Source organism: Notothenia rossii (assembly GCF_949606895.1).
Source record: "Notothenia rossii genome assembly, chromosome: 2".
NCBI classification, from domain to species: Eukaryota; Metazoa; Chordata; class Actinopteri; order Perciformes; family Nototheniidae; genus Notothenia; species Notothenia rossii.
In genome coordinates, this window is record NC_136904.1 from 27,055,433 (window position 1) to 27,073,237 (window position 17,805).

General features: G+C 40.9%; 2 protein-coding genes across 2 annotated transcripts in view; one reads left to right on the forward strand and one right to left on the reverse strand.

Annotated features, from left to right (window-relative positions):
- Window positions 1-4,250: 4,250 nt before the first annotated feature.
- anp32a (acidic (leucine-rich) nuclear phosphoprotein 32 family, member A) lies at window positions 4,251-10,067 on the forward strand. Its single transcript, XM_079663670.1, has 7 exons — window positions 4,251-5,032; window positions 7,188-7,337; window positions 7,421-7,543; window positions 7,637-7,835; window positions 7,930-8,045; window positions 8,130-8,178; window positions 8,821-10,067. The coding sequence occupies exons 1-7, from the start codon at window positions 4,979-4,981 to the stop codon at window positions 8,895-8,897; spliced, it is 768 nt and encodes a 255-aa protein (XP_079519796.1). The 5' UTR covers window positions 4,251-4,978; the 3' UTR covers window positions 8,898-10,067.
- The window catches only part of coro2ba (coronin, actin binding protein, 2Ba), a 15,115-nt gene continuing 6,642 nt past the window's right edge, over window positions 9,333-17,805 (reverse strand). Inside the window, exons 5-12 of the mRNA XM_079665651.1 lie at window positions 17,473-17,688; window positions 16,166-16,282; window positions 15,956-16,060; window positions 15,057-15,153; window positions 14,634-14,746; window positions 14,054-14,144; window positions 12,582-12,721; window positions 9,333-12,362 (exon numbers count right to left, since the gene is read on the reverse strand). Coding sequence (XP_079521777.1) covers window positions 12,228-12,362; window positions 12,582-12,721; window positions 14,054-14,144; window positions 14,634-14,746; window positions 15,057-15,153; window positions 15,956-16,060; window positions 16,166-16,282; window positions 17,473-17,688 — 1,014 coding nt within the window. The 3' untranslated portion in view covers window positions 9,333-12,227. The remainder of the gene's footprint in view (window positions 12,363-12,581; window positions 12,722-14,053; window positions 14,145-14,633; window positions 14,747-15,056; window positions 15,154-15,955; window positions 16,061-16,165; window positions 16,283-17,472; window positions 17,689-17,805) is intronic.

The following is a 17,805-nucleotide window of genomic DNA, read 5'->3' on the forward strand; positions in this document are numbered from 1 at the left end:
TGTGGTGTAGGAGGTCACCCATCCCAGCGGGGACCCCTCCAGAGGTGATCCGGGGACCCCCAGAACCGGAAGTTGCCCTCCACTGAGGGGGGGATGGTCACCAGATGCCGTTTGTGGCTCTTGAGATCTAAACGCAGGCTGGAGAACCACCTCTGCAGGCGGCGCATATGCAATAACCCAAGCGGGATCACAACGTGAGCCGCCGCCATGAGACCCAGGGTCTGCATGACAGTCAAAGCTGTCACTGTTGCCCCCTGTCGCAGTCTGCAAACTGCCCGCAGCAAGGATGCCTGTCTGCTCTCTGACAGGGTGGCGCGTAGCCTGCCTGCATCGAGCACCACTCCCAAATACAACGCCTGTTGGTGAGGTATGGGGGTGCTCTTCTTCCAATTGACCGCAAAACCCAACTCGGTTAGGTGTAGGATCAATTGGGCTGTATAAAACATTGCCCGTTCCCTGGACCTGGCCATAACTATGAGATCGTCCAGATAAAAGAAAACTCTCATGCCACGGCCGCGCAGTGGCTGCAGTGCTGCGGCCACACACTTGCTGAACGTGCGCGGGGACAGGGAGTAGCCGAACAGCAGCCTGTTGTACTCGTAGGCCACCCCCTGGAAGGCAAAACGTAAGTACTTTCTGTGTTTCGGAGCAATCCCGACATGAAAGTAAGCGTCCTTCAGGTCGATGGTTGTGAACCAATCGCCTGGCTGCACCAGTCCCAGTAACTGTTTTATAGTTAACGTCCGGAATTTTCTGCGTGCAATGTGGAGATTCAGACTGCGAAGATCCAGAATGGGCCTGAATTTGCCTGTCTTTTTGGGTACAAAGAAGTACAGGTAATTATGCCCCCCCCTCTCTGTCTTTGGTGCGCACAGCAGACACTGCCTGTTTTTGCACCAAGGCCTGAACCTCTGCTGAGAGAATACTCCCCTTCTCCCCTGAATATCTTATCCAGATATTCAAGCATCTCGCGGTCACGCGACAGCAGGGGCAGGGGCCTTCTCCCCTCTGCCCACCCGGCTGTCTGCGGAAGCAGATGGGCCGCTAGGCTTTCCTCCAGTGGGGGCACACCAGGACACTCCGTGTCAGAGTGGCCCTCCACTCTGAGGATTCCAGGCCGTAAAAGCCCTGACGCAGGCGGCTCACCAGCCTTGGTGGCAACGGAGAGGAGAGCGGCAAGCCTGCACGCTCCGCCGCCATAGCCATCACTGCCGAGAAGTCCTGATATGCAGACCTGTGCTGATGGAGGTGTCATCATCGTGGTCTATCTCTCCGATGCTCTGACCCGCCCGGGCCGCTGGGATGGCGAAGACGAAGGGCACTAACGCTCGAGGTCCTCCATCTCCACCACGTCGAGCTCTGGGTCCTCCACCGGCGAGACGTAGCACCCCTCAAACAGCGCTGCAGACTGCAGTCGGAGCCAGGTTGGCCGCCGCGTGGTCGGACCCCAGGCACTCGATACACCGGCAGTGGGGGTCATCACCTTCAATGGAGCCCAGACACGAAGGACAGGGGCGCTCCACAGGTGAGTACATTTTTCTTCGTATGCTTTACAAAAAGTTTCTTTGTCCTTCTCTCTTCACTCAGTTACTCGCTGCCTTGCTGAAGAGAAAGGGATGGCAGTGAGGAGGCGAGGCCTCCTTGTATGCGGTGAGATGCACGCGCATTCAGGTAGGCCCGCCCAGGGGCCGGCTACGTCTAGAAATTCTCAGTGAATGAATGCTTGCATGATAGGATCGAGGGGAGTACCCATAGAGTCCAGTAGAGGGCGGAGCCTGTGAGAGATATAACTCATGCTGTGCTGCAAAACTGTGTTCAAATAAAAGAGCTTTATTTAAAATGCTAGGGTAGATTTAAACATTTGCAACAACCCCCAATAGGTTTGAATAAAGTGATGCACAAGACATTAAGAATATTTGAAGTCCATGCAGATCTCCTCTAGAGCAGTGATGTTTTGGGGCTGTCGCTGGGCAACACGGACTTTCAACTCCAGTAGGTATGGTGTTCTTTGGATGCAACTCAGCATTCTTTCTCCTCCAAACACATCTCGTTGAGTTTTTACCAAAAAGTTATATTTTGGTTTCATCTGACCATATGACATTCTCCCAATCCTCTTCTGGATCATCTAAATGCTCTCTAGCAAACTTCAGACGGGCCTGGACATGTACTGGCTTAAGCAGGGGGACACGTCTGGCACTGCAGGATTTGAGTCCCTGGCGGCGTAGTGTGTTCCTGATGGTAGCCTTTGTTACTTTGGTCCCAGCTCTCTGCAGGTCATTGAATAGGTCCCCCCGTGTGGTTCTGGGATGTTTGCTCACCGTTCTTGTGATCATTTTTTACCCCACGGGGTGAGATCTTGCGTGGAGCCCCAGATCGAGGGAGATTATCAGTGGTCTTGTATGTCTTCCATTTTCTAATTATTGCTCCCACAGTTAATTTCTTCACACCACGCTGCTTACCTATTGCAGATTCAGTCTTCCCAGCCTGGTACAGGTTTACAATTTTGTTTCTGGTGTCCTTTGACAGCTCTTTGGTCTTGGCCATAGTGGAGTTTAGAGTGTGACTGTTTGAGGTTGTGGACAGGTGCCTTTTATACTGATAACGAGTTCAAACAGGTGCCATTAATACAGTTAACAAGTGGAGGACAGAGGGGGCTCTTAAAGAAGAAGTTACAGGTCTGTGAGAGCCAGAAATCTTGTTTGTTTGTAGGTGACCAAATACTTATTTTCCACCATATAATTTGCAAATAAATTCTTTAAAAATCAGACAATGTGATTTTCTGGATTTTTCTTTTCTCATTTTGTCTCTCATAGTTGAGGTATACCTAGGATGAAAATTACCGGCCTCTCTCATCTTTTTAAGTGGGAGAACTTGCACAATTGGTGGCTGACTAAATACTTTTTTCCCCACTATATATGAAAAAACGATATTTTTGCCTGAAATGTCCTTAAACAGAAACTTCATAATTTTGATTGTTGGCTGCTCATTTAATAACTAATAGTTATTAACAATAACAAACTTGTACTAGTTTGTTGTCTGCTCTTGTGCGTAGTGAATACTAAAGAAGACCATTGTCTCTGATTTACCTGATTGTTTTGTAGATTTATGTTGAGTATTAAACAATTAAGTGAGTGTGAGGTTATTACAATAAATTGGTCAGTAAGTCAGCGATGTGCAACTATATTTAACTTTTTGTTTTAAAACATTTTTTTATAAATGATTATGGGAAGTGCTCTTTTTCTCACTTGAGCACCCGCCCCCCAAAATGTCTGTGCACGTCCCTGCAAGAGACCGTCAATGTATTATCTGTTTTTGGTATACGTCAATGTATAATAGCTGAGTTATTGAATATTTAAGAAATAGAAAAACTTCACCAAAATTATCCACAATAATACCTTAAAATACTTTAAACATGTATTACTGTAGTATAGCCATAGTGTTGGAGGATGTGTGAAATGTTTTTGGTAGAACTTTACTCTATGACAGGAAAGTTATTTAAGCTATTTTTTTTGTATCAGTTTTTGGCGTTGCACTTTGTAGACTGTTAGTTTGCATGTTTTTGATATAAATTAGGTTGAAGTTCCTTGTCTATACCTTACTTTGGTTTTTAAGAGACATCGTTTGTGTTTTGAGGACGTATCGTGTTTGAATTATTAATCAATGAGGTTTGAATCTGTCAATGTTTCTAATTTAACCGAACTATATATAGGAGAGCCCTCACCCTGCCCTCCTAACACTATACTTATGAGTAAAAGCTCTGAGAGGGCTTTAAAGCCTGATTAAAACCTTTACCTACCATCAGGTGTCGTTTGAAAAAGATTACTACCGAGAGCTTTGCCTCGCCCCTCGCCCTGGCTCATTTGGTCGTTAAGTCAAATAAAATAAAATGTAAAAAGGCATTGCGAAGGTACATGGTCTTTATTGGCTTTGCAATTGACATTAAGATGATCCAAAAGTAACGGAAAGTAATCAAGTTACATTAATTTTAAATATAGATGGATTAGGTTACATTATGACTCGTTTTAGAGTGGATACATTTATGGTAGTTTTTGTTCTAATGATTTCCACTTTTAGAAGCATAAATATTTCCTTGCTTTCCAATCATATGAACATACATTTGATGGAGATACCCCAATATACCAATCACACACACAACACACACAATCATATATATCAATATATGTAATACCTTCACAAATTAAAAATCTGTCGCAGAGGTTAAGCTGTTTTGTTATGATGTTGTGTAAACCTGAAGGGAAGTGAAAAAGGTTGATACTGTACTATGCATAACGATTATCTCTACACTGAATACATTTTTATTAGTTAGTTACAAAGGTAAATATACAGACACGTTTTTGACGTAGTTTACTATCTATAACAACGATATACCCATAATTGATTGGTCCCATTCTAAAGTGGTTAATGTAAAGCAGTTGTCAGGCTTTTTGTAGAAAACAGGTGACTTTTATTTATTGTGTTTCAACTATTGTGTTCATTCTATGATATGTTTGTGTTATTTTTTTCAAAATATGGGGAAGCATTTATAATGTGAATAAAATCAAACAAAATCCAAGAGCTCCACTTCACTGCACATCACCTCAAGTGTTGTGCCTCTTTAATATTGAGAAATTATGCAATGACAAACATGTCACATACATCTCACATGTCATGTATTCCGTGTAAAACATTAAAGGATAAGATTAGCCATGTAAACTTAAGTTAACAAACAACCAAACTTCGACAACAAAACCCCACCCAGTTTTATAGGGGTGTCTCCATTGGCCTCCATGTCTGTTAATCCGTTCCCTCTTTATTCCGCTCCTGCCATTGGTCGGCGGTGACGACAATCCCGAGACGTGATCCCGCCCACCGAGCGGATCAAGTTTGAATGAACAACAGCAGTCTGTTCTAGAGGTGCTAGTTGCATTTGCAGTAATTATTAAAAGTGTGTATCATATCGCGGGGGCGCTGATCAAGGATGGACATGAAGAAAAGAATCCACCTAGAGTTGCGGAACCGCACTCCGTCAGATGTAAGTTGGCCTCATCTGTGCTAATGTTTCACTCTCAGCTAATGGAGAATATTTCGTGTGATGTCTTGGCGTGGGGATACAAAGTTTCCTCCAAGTTAAAAAGGTGATGGTAGACGTCGGATCACATTGTTGCTTTGGGAACATGTTTACAGTTGGCAGGTCGCTGCAGGTACGCCGGGTGAACTTTTGTGCACGTCTTTGATGTGCAGTTTGAGAATGCTGCACAGCTTTTCATGCCAGCGGTATAAACAAGGCAAGCAGCACGAGAAGCCATATTTGTAACTTTTCATCTGAGAAACGTGCCCCGTTTCCCCTTTAAATCCCCTCGGTATTGCTATGTACTCTTTGTTTGATGGGTTATTTGCATGCTGTGACTGCGAAATTAATATACCTGAACATTTAAGCCGTGCGCGTGGCGCGTTAAGGATGCGGATGCTCAAAGTCATGACATTATCAATGATGCATAAAGATCATAGCCTCGATTTATTGCCGTAAAAATGCGTCCTACACCGACAGTTAACTCAAGCAGTCGTTTGGACTCGTTTATTTCTGCAGGAGGTGCATTCAAACCTACTCGAGCCTGCAGCCCCATGCAGCCTGTATCTGGAGACACAGTGCGCACAGATGGCCGAAAGAAAGCGGTGTTAGCATGGACCGTTACCGACCACCAGGCTGAGCGAAAACCTAGAGAAAACACAAGATACGTGCTTCAGAAACACCCCCACATTGTTATTTACTGCAGGGTGTGCATTCAGCCGTTTCACAGAGACTCTTGTGGTTTTTCGACGACACTTCCAGCAGCCATGATGAAAACAAATGGTCGAGCCGCGTTGTTGTTGCTCTAGTTTTCCAGAACTAGGACAAGCCGCCATTTTACTGAGAAACAAAGGCATCCGAAATACACCGAATGTCCCGTTCATTCGACACATACGACGAAGGATTCATCATACCTTCCTATTAACAGAGGTCTATACACGCCTTCAGTCCAAACGGAAAGTGTTTAGCAGAAGCAACAATGAAACGTTTGCCTGGCAGCTATCTAATGTGCCTCAGCTGCCCCTCCTACTCACAAATGACCCTGTGCACGACTCGTAGGGCTGTTTCTGCCTCCGTTTCCACTAATCGCTCTGTACCTTCCCCACACATCTCTTACTACGTTCAAACTCGGTTATAAAGCGCGTGTCTGTTTATTATGAAAACGTAGCTAAATGTGATATTTACGTAATGGACTGAGAGCCAATGCATCGCGATAACTACTGCGTTGTAATGTGTCTAAGGATTATTGATGGACTGTAATGTTTTCATAGTTTCGGTGCTCAGCGCTGATTGGCTGATTCACGTTGAAGGCTGTGTTAAATATATCCGATAACAGCACACCTGAGAGACTGCCTATCAGTTTAATTATTATCAATGCAACGAACCAAAAGCAACGCTCATGTAAATGCCCTGTAGCTCAATGTGTGTTTATCGAGGGCTATGTGGATAGAGAACCCTTCGTTACTTGGTAAATGGCATTTAAGAAGAAAAAAAATGCAACATTTGTCACAATAAATGTAGAGAAATATAAGTATAGAGTAAAGGGAAATACTTCAGTATGTACAAGTAGCTGAAATCTTTAACCAAGTAGGCCTACCGTATTTGAGTACATGTACTAAATAACTAGTCCAGAAGTATGGATCCTGGATGGAACCAAGTAAAACAAAATGGCAATACCAAACATTTAAATTACCCCATTACAATAACAAGTCCTTCTTTGTTTTAAGTACAAGTAACAAAAAATCACCACAATTCTAAATACAATACATAAAAAAACAAGGACACTTGTGCAACAGAATTCGTATCATTATTAGTACCACATTATTTACCTTTTCATTTCTTGTCAGGAAAAGTACTTGAATGAAGCAGTAGACTTTAGCAGTAGCAATTAAGTTAGCCATTTACTAACATTTTATTTATTATGCAAACATGATCATTCAAAGCAACTTACAATTAGTAAAGTCAAACTCAATCTCAGTAATAGTAAGAGCTTCTCATCAAAACTTTAAGTGCATCCCTCCTTACTAAAAAAAATCTGAGATCTTTAACTTGGAAATTGTCTAGGCCTCATATTCAATTTGTCTTTTTTTTTTTAACTGTTCGGAAATGTGCTTTTCAGGTCAAAGAACTTGTTCTAGACAACTGTCGCTCAAATGAAGGAAAGATCGAGGGTCTAACAGATGAGTTTGAGGAGCTGGAATTTCTAAGCACAATCAATGTTGGACTGACCTCAGTTGCCCACTTGCCGAAGCTAAATAAACTCAAAAAGGTGAGTGTTTTTCTGCACAAAACAAGTCTGTTACTTAAGGCTTTGGGGTTTTGCATATTTTGATCTGTTTAATTGATCCACAGCTTGAACTCAGCGATAACAGGATCTCAGGAGGGTTGGAAGTTCTGGCCGCAAAATGCCCCAACCTCACACATCTCAACCTCAGTGGCAACAAGATTAAAGACCTCAGCACAATAGGACCATTGGTAAGTGAGACCCCAAAATAGTTGCTGAAGAATTCACAATATACCAAGCAGCTAGCTGTAATTATTGAGCAAACTTGATTTTTCTTTTAACAGAAAGAATTGGGAACCCTTAAAAGTCTGGATCTGTTTAACTGTGAAGTGACAAACCTGAACGAATACAGAGACAACGTGTTCAAGCTGCTACCCCAGCTCACGTACCTGGACGGGTACGACAAAGACGACAAAGAGGCACCAGATTCTGATGCTGAGGTCTATGCAGAGGGCTTGGATGATGACGATGACGATGAAGATGGTGAGTTTGCGGACTCGCACACCTTCATGTGTTCTTTCTAGCATCTGTTAAGGTGGGAACATCTGGCTAATAACAACAAACTTGTGTCACCCAGATGTCGATGAGGAGGAGGATGATGAAGATGCAGCACCAGGAGATGATGAGGAGGAGGAAGGAGAGGAAGATGAAGAGGAGAATGAAGAAGAGGAAGAGGAGGACGTCAGTGGAGAGGTGAGTAAATCAGATTTGCACTCTGTAATGATACAAAATAATTCTAAATGAAATTGTATTAACTTTACCATTTGTTTTTTAAAGGAGGAAGAGGATGAAGATGTGAATGACAAGGAGGATGAGGATGATGAAGGTGAGTCAAATAATGGCTGACTTTAAAACATAAGCAGTCTCCTAAATCAATACTAGTTGCTAAGTGTATATATTATATACAAATCTTTATAGTATATATTTGTTGCAGTAAGTACACAAGAAATCAACAGTTTTCATGTTTTCAGTGAAATGCATGTCATTGAGGCCCGTTAAACATATTGAATTAATTTCCTTCAGTATAAGAACATTTTTGTATGCGTCTTTTTTTTAAACAAATATTTTAAGTTTTTATATCTAGCTTGCATGTTCCCTCCAACAACTACTGAGCAATAATAGTAGTTATTACATTTTGTCTGGAAAGAGTTTGTCAATTGTAATAATTCAAAGTAGGTCATTTGTATCAAATTTGTCTTGCTACTAGAGAAGGCAGGAAACAACTGCTTTTATACTAATAGGAAACAACATTATGCATGCACCCTTGTATTGGCAATCAGACTGCAACTTTATAATGACACTGCCAATTACATTTATGAACAGACAGTGATGTGTCTTTACAACAATCCAAAAGTCTTGCCAGCTACTGTTAGTCCTAAATGATGGAACCTGCAAAACAACTTTAACGGAAGACATGGATTTACTTCTAGTCTTTGCCTCTCTTTAAACACAACTCTCGTTTTTGTAGAAGAAGAGCGAGGTCAGAAGAGAAAAAGGGATCTGGATGAAGAAGGGGAAGAAGGAGAAGACGATGAAGACGATTGAGGTTCCTCTTGAAGCTAAGTCACGAACTGTTAAACTTGTATCTCCCAGTCACTTCTCAACAACCCCATGTAATTTCCCCCCCATTTCATATTGCAGTAGGAGTGGTTTTTGTTATTGGCCAGTCAGGTAGACGGGGTTGTCTGGAGAAATATGTTACATTTATGTACCTTTGATGCTCCTGTGTTCCAGTCTTTACAGTCCACTTTTATCTGCTCTGTGGACACCAATTTTGTAATATCCAATAATGGCAAAGATAAACCTTTTTAAGAAATGTTTTTTTCTTTTCTAATGTATTTGATTTAAAACCCCCCTTCAAAAGAAAATAACAAAATAAAAAACAGAAAAAAGAGTGCATGTCTAAACATTTTAAAGTCAAATACTGGATTTCATGTATGGCTGTCCTCTCCTCGTCTTAAACTTATTTTTGCATCGTACTTTTATCTCTTTTTTTTTTTTATGTAAGTTATGCGTTTGTAGTGTCACCAGAATGCCAATACTCTCTGCTGTCCTGGTGTGAAACTTCTGTCTGAACATGCACAGTGTGACCCTCACAGGGCATATTTTTAAATCCTAGCAAAGAAATGTCTGCCCTTGTCAAAGCCGCTCCTCCTCCTTAAACCCTCAGCTTTGATAGTTCGGAAATTACGTGTTCTTGTAAATACTGACCAAATCTATTTTTTTGTATTCTCTTTGATGACGGCAGACATTGAACAGACATCTGAGGTGAAACTTTGACTTGTAATAAGATATTAAATATGTATGCTGCTTTATCTAAAAAAACGCAGTGTGACATTTCTTGAATTTGAACATAACTTTGTATGCATAATCTTTCCATAAAGACAAATGTTCAACATCAAAACTCATCATCACTTTTCCCATGTTCTTTTCTGTGACACACAGGTGGCAATGTTTGAATTTGTGGTGGTAGTGTAGAGAAATACTTGATATAAACGGAGGTTACAACTGCAAATTATGTGCATAGAAATGTTATTGTTACAAAATATGTAAACTCTGGAAAACGGTCAGTTACTTGGACTTTGTTTTCACTATTATTCGTACTGGTCAAATTGGCCTACCTCAGTGATTTTTCACTCCATGTTAAATCCACTGTCATCAGCCAAATTGTTTAATTTTCCCTCCCATTCACTTCAATAAATCCCTTTTTATATACGTTTTTGAGTTTGTGGTCTTTGTGCAACATTGTCATGTAAAATGCAAAGTATGTAACAGTTTTAGGTCATTGATGAAAAGATGATATTTTTCAGATTGAGATGTCATACTGTTAATTCTATTGCACAAAACTCCTCACCAAAGACCACGCCAATCACATTTAAACTGGGTTTAATTGTCCAAAATGTTAGTCAAGTTCAGTGCCAAACTAAATGGATAGAATTGCCAAGGTTACCGTTGTCTAAGCCAAAATGCCATTCAACTGTACAATACGTTTTCATAATTTAAAAGCCACTCTATTCCAGGTTCCCAAAGATTTACCAATTAGTTTGTCGGTGATAGTCCTTAGTACACCTACACAAGAAGCCCTGACAAAACTCAACTCCAATCTAACTTCACCTGTCTCTCCACTGTAGCTGACCCATTTCTGGTAGATCCTTATCCCACTGTCTACTTTCACTGTAGAGTTAGATTTTTCCTTCAAAAAACACATTTACCATTATCCTGTCACTGGTTCCAGTCTGCATGTAAAGGGCTTGTTTTATGGACCCTTTATGTTCCAACTATGATGTGATCAGGGAAGACTTGAGACCGTAACTTTTTACCAACTCTGGGCACAGATCCGTTTCTGCATGAAGCCGATCGAATCATTTTCCTTATCTCAGTCCATCAGTAATATGAAAGGTTGAATGAAATGGGCCTGGGTTAAAAGACACATGGCATGTTGTGCAGCATCTTTGTCAAATGTTAATCAAGTGCCCATTTTACTTTTTACACTGAGGGGAAAAAACATGAAACGGTCAAATGTAGGCATTTATACCACAATTCAACCTAAATCTGATGATTGAACAAGTGAGCAGCAGCAATGACCTGGAGTTTCTAGAGCAAAGAACGCCTACAGTTAAGCACATGTCACTCACTAATGGTGATATGCTTAGTTTAAATGTTAAAGGATGGTTATTATCACAGTTTTCAGCACTGTTAGGAAAATGCAAGATTATATTATTTATACCTTATCTGATTATGTTGTTGGAGTCACAGAACTAATACCATAAAAGGTACAGTTTCACACAAATCTTGCACCAACTGGAAACATTCAGCAAAATCTATCAAGCGTCACAATCTTTACTTGCGCAGCCACAGCATACAAAAAATGGGATTAACAAATATACATGTTATTAGTTAAAAAGGTAATTTGTGACAAATAAATAGAAGCACATATACATTACCACCAACTTGGCCCTAAAACCCAAAACAGCAAAGCTTGTGTTGAGACTATACCGGAGTTAGGCAAGTCCACCACCTCTAAATACATGTCTCCCCTGCTGCTTAACCACTATTTAAATAAAGAGTAAAGTACTAAAGTGAGTGATCATCCACTCCTTGGAAAGAAAGACTGCATAAGGGTAGCTATAAGTCAGTATTGTGAAATCAATTTATAGCCAGTAACATTGGTTAGGGTGAAAAAAGGGACGGGATAAGCAGCTTGTGAAAAGCAAGAGCCACATCTGCAAAAGCTTGTGTTGTCTGTCAGGTGCAAAAATACTTCACGTCAGCCGTTTCGAAAGGATGCTGCAGCTCGCTGCAAACTGTGTCTGCAGAAAGGAGTAAGGCCTTGTGGAAGCAAAATAGGAGCCAGCGTGACAATCTTTTTATCCTCCAGTTTTGCCTCAGCAAAAAATGAGAATTGTGGTTTGGTCATAAGAGGTTGGGAGATGTTTTTTTTTGCGTAGTGATCAAGGTATTGCATCGTGAATGGCAGGTTAGGCACAGTGAGACAAATACTCTAGAGGTCTGGCAGAAAATATGTGACAACTGATCCCAACACTTGAGTGTGCTAGATCAGGAACAAGTAGTAAAAATACAGACAATACCAAATGGATTGGATCTCAAACATCCATCGAGTTCATGTTAAGGTGGAAATCCATGAACAGTGCCTCGTCTTCATTACTTATCACATTTGTTAATATTACTATTTTCCAGTAATTGTTCCAGTTAAGACATTATCCAACACTTATCATATTAGTGTATGCGCTATGCAGGGCAGCAGGAATGAATATACAATTTATCAAAAAAGAGGCTGAGAAGGGCTCAGAAGCTTGTTGGAGGTCAGAATTTGGGGCAAAGGAAGCAGCTTTGCCAGTCCAGGAGGTTGAGAGGTCAGACGTTGTTGGGGCTAACGTTCTTCAGGTTGTTGAGCTCCAGCTCCAGCTGGCGTATTCGCACATCCTTGGTGGTCAGCTCCTCCTTCAGCCGCCGCAGTTCATCCTGCTGCCGAAAGAACATCCGCAGGAGCTACGTAAAGAAAACAAAAAACTCCTGCAAGTTACACGTACAAGTATTAACATGTTAACAGAATACATTCTTAGAATGTAAACAGATGGAAGACACTTATAGTCACTGCAAAAAGCTGAGGCAGATTCACTCTACTCAGAAAGACAACGTTTACACTAGGGGAACAGCAGGGTATAGAGATGGCAGCTGTGTGAAGTCACAGCATTATTCAGCACACACCTCGTTCTCTGTCCTGGGGGGTATATTCTCCAGCAGGTCGATCCCATTCACTACCACACTCTTCTTTTCCTTCACTGGGGCCTTGAACACTAACTGGTTCGGTCGCTGGTAACCCTCCTTCAGGGACATCAAGACTGGTTCTGTTCACATATAACAAGCAAAATAATGTAAAAACCAACAAAATAGCACAGAGGCTTATAGGCACTTTTCACAAATAAAAGATACCATTTTTACCACGTTACTATAGTGCTATTCATTAATCTTGATTATTTTCTATATTGTAAGTAATCCTGGTCTCCCTGGAAAGAGCGATGCTGTTGAGCTTTTGAGATGTATGTTTTCGGCGCTTTGACTATCACAAGCCGAGTGCCATCTTTTTCAATTAAAATATATTAACACATTTAAGGAAGAAATCTCATGGGCAATATCTTCAACACAAACAATCTAGATTGATGAGAAGCACAACAGATAAGAGGAACATTTGTGACTTTGGATTGAACTGTCCCTTTACAGGTCACCAATTTCTCAATTCTGTGTGTGTCTTAAACCTTGCATATCTAACTCTTGCATATGTACTCACAGCTTTTTAACATTTGGAAAACCATATGTGCAATTCATTCAATGCCTGATCTGCAAACTAGAATCTGTAGTTTTCCCAATACAAGATTCCCCTATTGTTTGGAGTTAGATGAGTGTCAAATGACTTCCACAGAGGTAACCTTGGAGAGGGTAATGTTCACTTTGAAAAGGCAGTCTGTAATGCTTTATTATGTCTTAAAACTGTAAGTCCTGGATTTTGTGTTTAAGTGGCTGACCTTATAATTGAAAGACCTCATAAAATGCATATCAGAGTTGAAGTTAGAGTATATATAATTTTAAGGAAATATATGTGGGAGTTAGCACCCAACGCAGGATGATATGTTGGTATAACATTAAGATAGTCAGGTTTGGGGAAAATAGGACCCAAGTGCAGTTAAAAAATACAAAAAAAGGTTTGTTAACAAAAAGCGAGCTTTATTATAAAAAGCCGAAGGCATGAAAAAACAAGAAACTAATTAACAGAAACAAAACCGGGGAGCACGACAGACAGGAACAAACTTACAGACGGGAACAGGCAGGAGACACGTACAAGGTGACAGGGACATGAAATGACAACGAACAGACATGGAGCACAGGGGAAGACAAGACTAAATACACAGAAGGGTAATCACAGGACAAGTCACAGCTGGCAGGGGAGGCAGAAACACAAGGGCAACAGGTGAACACAATGAGGCACAATCAGACACAGGAGGGAAACTAACGACAGGAAGGCAAACACAGGGAGTAGGATCAGACAAGACACAAGGAGGAAAACATAGGTGGAAAATGAAAACATAAATCCAAAACCATGACAAAGATCTTCACTTAACATCAGTTTATATTTGGCAAAAAGTGTATTCTGTTAAATGTTTTGAGTCTGAAGTGATGTTCACCTCTGTTAATGCCGCTCAGCCATTCACTTGCAGTCAGCGCAGGTTCTGTTCCTGAGGTCATGGGGTAGATGTCCTCCTGGTACGTGTCCGACTATAAACCAAGAAACATACATTCTTGTTTTATTGATTAGATTTGGTATCGGAGGGAAAAAAAGATCATATTATGTTGTCTTAAACAAGATTTCATGTTTTAAAGCATTAAATGTAACCTCTCTGCATTGGTTTGAAAATATTCGTATCCACACCAATGCCTTCAGCGAGCACTTAGACGCTTACTGGCCTTTTCTCTCTGTGTTGCTACACTTGTAAATCAAACCAGGAAATGAAAAATGATCCTTTTACGTTCAGATTAATTACCTCTCCTAAATGACTCTCAGCTCTGATTACTTAGCTGTGTATTTCATAGCATACCGGACTACTGCACTGTATGTCAAAGAGTTTCCAAGAGACGTTGATAAACCACATTAAAAATGTATTGCTCTTTAACCAATTATGTGCTGATTAATTGCAAAAATGTTTGCAGATATAATAATCAGAGAACAGAGTCAAATCTGTTCATTATTCATGTATACCCACTAACCCTCCTCGGCACAATCATGGAGATGGGCTCGATCAAACCCTTCAGGGTGACGAGCTTGTAGAAGCGGAAAACCTCACACGCTCCCACGTCCAGTCCGTGCTTCGGCATCACTCCTGCAGACAATCATCAGAATTGGTGGTGACACAACCTTTTTGACAAAATAAAACAATTCCATCCAAGCAATTCAACACCAATTGCAGTCACAAGAACAAGAGAAAAGTATCAACCTGCTGCAATGTCACACGAGGGAATGTATTTTAATTATTCTGCCTCATTTTTCCATTCAGTTCATTTCATCCTTTCAGCCATGCAGAACCACTTTCAGAGTAGTAAATCCCTCCTCCCTTCCCTAAAGACTGCTAATGAAGCAGGTAGTATCTTTCACTCCGCTCTCAGCAGGAGAGATCACATTTGCTGACTTACCGAGTCCTTTCTGCGGGGTCGGGGACCGGAACTCCATTAGGTATTGTAAGTACGGCTTCTCTGTGGTAATCTCAAAGTACCGGATGTTGCCGTCCCCCTGCCAAGGCACCAGAATGTGTCCGTTACACTACAGTTCAAGAAGTAACTCATTTTTTACCATTCAGATTAGTAAAGCCTCCTCTCATTTTTGTGCTTTGCTCCAAATCCCAAAATAAACTGTGCCGTCTTAGATTTAAATACTTCTTTAAATGCTTTGCCTAACATTTTAAATGACTGAGGTTTTTCAAATGAATGAAGGGTGTTGAAGATTAGAAAAGTAAATATGAATGTCTTTTAAATCAAAATTGAAATAATACCCTAACACCCAGTATCAATTCTCAGAATAGTTTGCGTTCAAACGTGTCTGTGCAGAAACCAGGAGGAAATATGTGATTGGTGTCAAATATAAGGCATCAAAATTGACATTCATAAATACATATTTGACACTAACACATAAACATTATTTTGCTATTGTGTTGACTTGGAACTGTTTGTTCACTTTATTTAGGGGGCAATTCCTGCTGGTTTTAGTTAAAGGGATGCATTATGGTCAAATTCTATAATTTATTTTATCATTTTAATTTATTTATGCATTTTATGTTTGTATGCTCTTGGCACTCAAAAAAGGACAACATTGACATTTGTGGCTCATTATTTTGTTTTGTATTTGCCATATTTATTTTGAACTGTTTGCCTCTATCCTGTTATTTCGTCAGATAAATAAATACAAATAAAAACCTGTAGTACAGTTTTGATAATTTAATAGACATCAATTTGGTTCTGAATGAGGTCAATCTTAAAAAATGTACAGTTCTGAGAAATAACTTCCTCGTTGTGACCCAGTGATAGGCAGCACTGACCTTGCCTGCCAGGTACAACATGTGTGTGTCAGCATCATAGAAAGGAAACAACAGTCCTGACAGGCCGTCTATGTCCTCCTCCACAATTGGCATGGACAAATCCTCCTAGAAGGAGAAACACACACATACACACAATGCTAATTAAACACACACACTCGCTCCACCCACTCTGGCATTACATGCGGGGGCCATATGGAGGTGTTGTCTGACCTGGTCCCAGAGAGCGATCTGCCGGGTGTTCCAGCGTGAGACCCCTGTGGTGAGCAGTCGCTTCATGTTGCCCAGAAATACCACCCGGTTCACGCGGTGGTTCTTACAGCTGGCTTGCTGGTGGAGCAGCACACAGAGACACAGTGTTAATGATACAGGGACCAGCTCGGGGGGTTATTGTCTTATGTATTATCAGTATTCATTCTTAGGACTATTATGTTTTTGTGACAATACAGAGAAAGGATACAAATACATTTGCATCATTATTTATAGTAGGGAGCACACCGGAAGCATATGCTCTATAATAGGGTTGGCAAACAGCCTCAGGTGTAATCTTTGAAAGTAGATCTGTATTTCAGGTTCATATTTTCATGATGTTTCCCCTTTTTATCAGAACCTCTCTATTCTGCTCCTCCTGCGCTCTGGTGTTGATAACCTCCACTTGGTGCAGCAAACATGAGTCTAATCAGAAACCATTTCCTGGTGATCTGGCGGGGAGAGCACCAAGGTCAAATATTACAACAAATCATTAGGTGACCATAATTAAATCTGTAGATAAAAAATATTTTTGACCAAACCCAGGCTTTAATTTGAATTTGTGATCTCATAGAGCTGCAATTTCTACAACAACATTTCTTCCTCAAGTTTTTGGATCCTGGCCACGGGGGTTTCTTCTCGTTCAGCCAGAAGAGTGTTAGTGAGCCATTGATGCAAGGCATTAAGGCACTCAAATGTCAGCGACCTTATGAACTTGTTAGCTGCCAACAAATAGGTGTATTTATTGTTATTATTGTTTGTTTAATACTCGATTCTGATTGGTCAATAACTCAATACTATGGAGTGTTATTTCTGTGATGCACACATTTCTATGTATGCATTTCTTAAATTCTGGAGAAGATACTTTTTAAATGAATACATTATTTTTTAAATAAAAAAAATAGTTCTTAAACTAAGATTGGTCTCAAATTATTAATTTAGCCATGTAATAAACAGGATAATATCCAGCCAGCCGGTCATTATTGCACCATCCTGCTGTGTTCATTTTGAAATAATGAACAGCTAGCTGTATATTATCCCATAGACGCGCTTAACATTTTACTTGTTTACCCCATCATTTTTAAATCATAGGGTAAACATGAGGTTCGGTGGAGGTGAAATCTCATCAACATTATTCAAATTTGATATAGTCTCTAGGACAAAAAAACTATGAATTATTTCCTCAGTATAATCAGTTGTAGCAAGGGATATTTTAACATCAGCAGTGGTGCACGCCCCACAGAAACAGCAGCCCCCCCCTCGCCCCTGACCTGAAGGACGGCCCCGGAGCGCGGTTCGATGACTCGCAGCTTCTTGTCTTTGCAGCTGGTTGCCAGTAGGCTGCCGTCGGTGTTGAAGGACATGCTGAGGATGACGTCAGTGTGGCAGTCGATCATCTTCACCGGCTCTCCGATCTCCAGGTTCCAGATCAGGATCTGACACGGGAGGAGGGAGAGTTTGGGTGAAGCTGTTAGATTGCTGTAGCGCTTGATTCAGTGGTGTGATTATGTTGTGGGCTTGGGCTAGAATTTGCCTTTGTTTTTGTGCGCTACTAATAACACATCCGACAGTAGTCTGTTCTGATATTCAAGGTGAAATAAAAA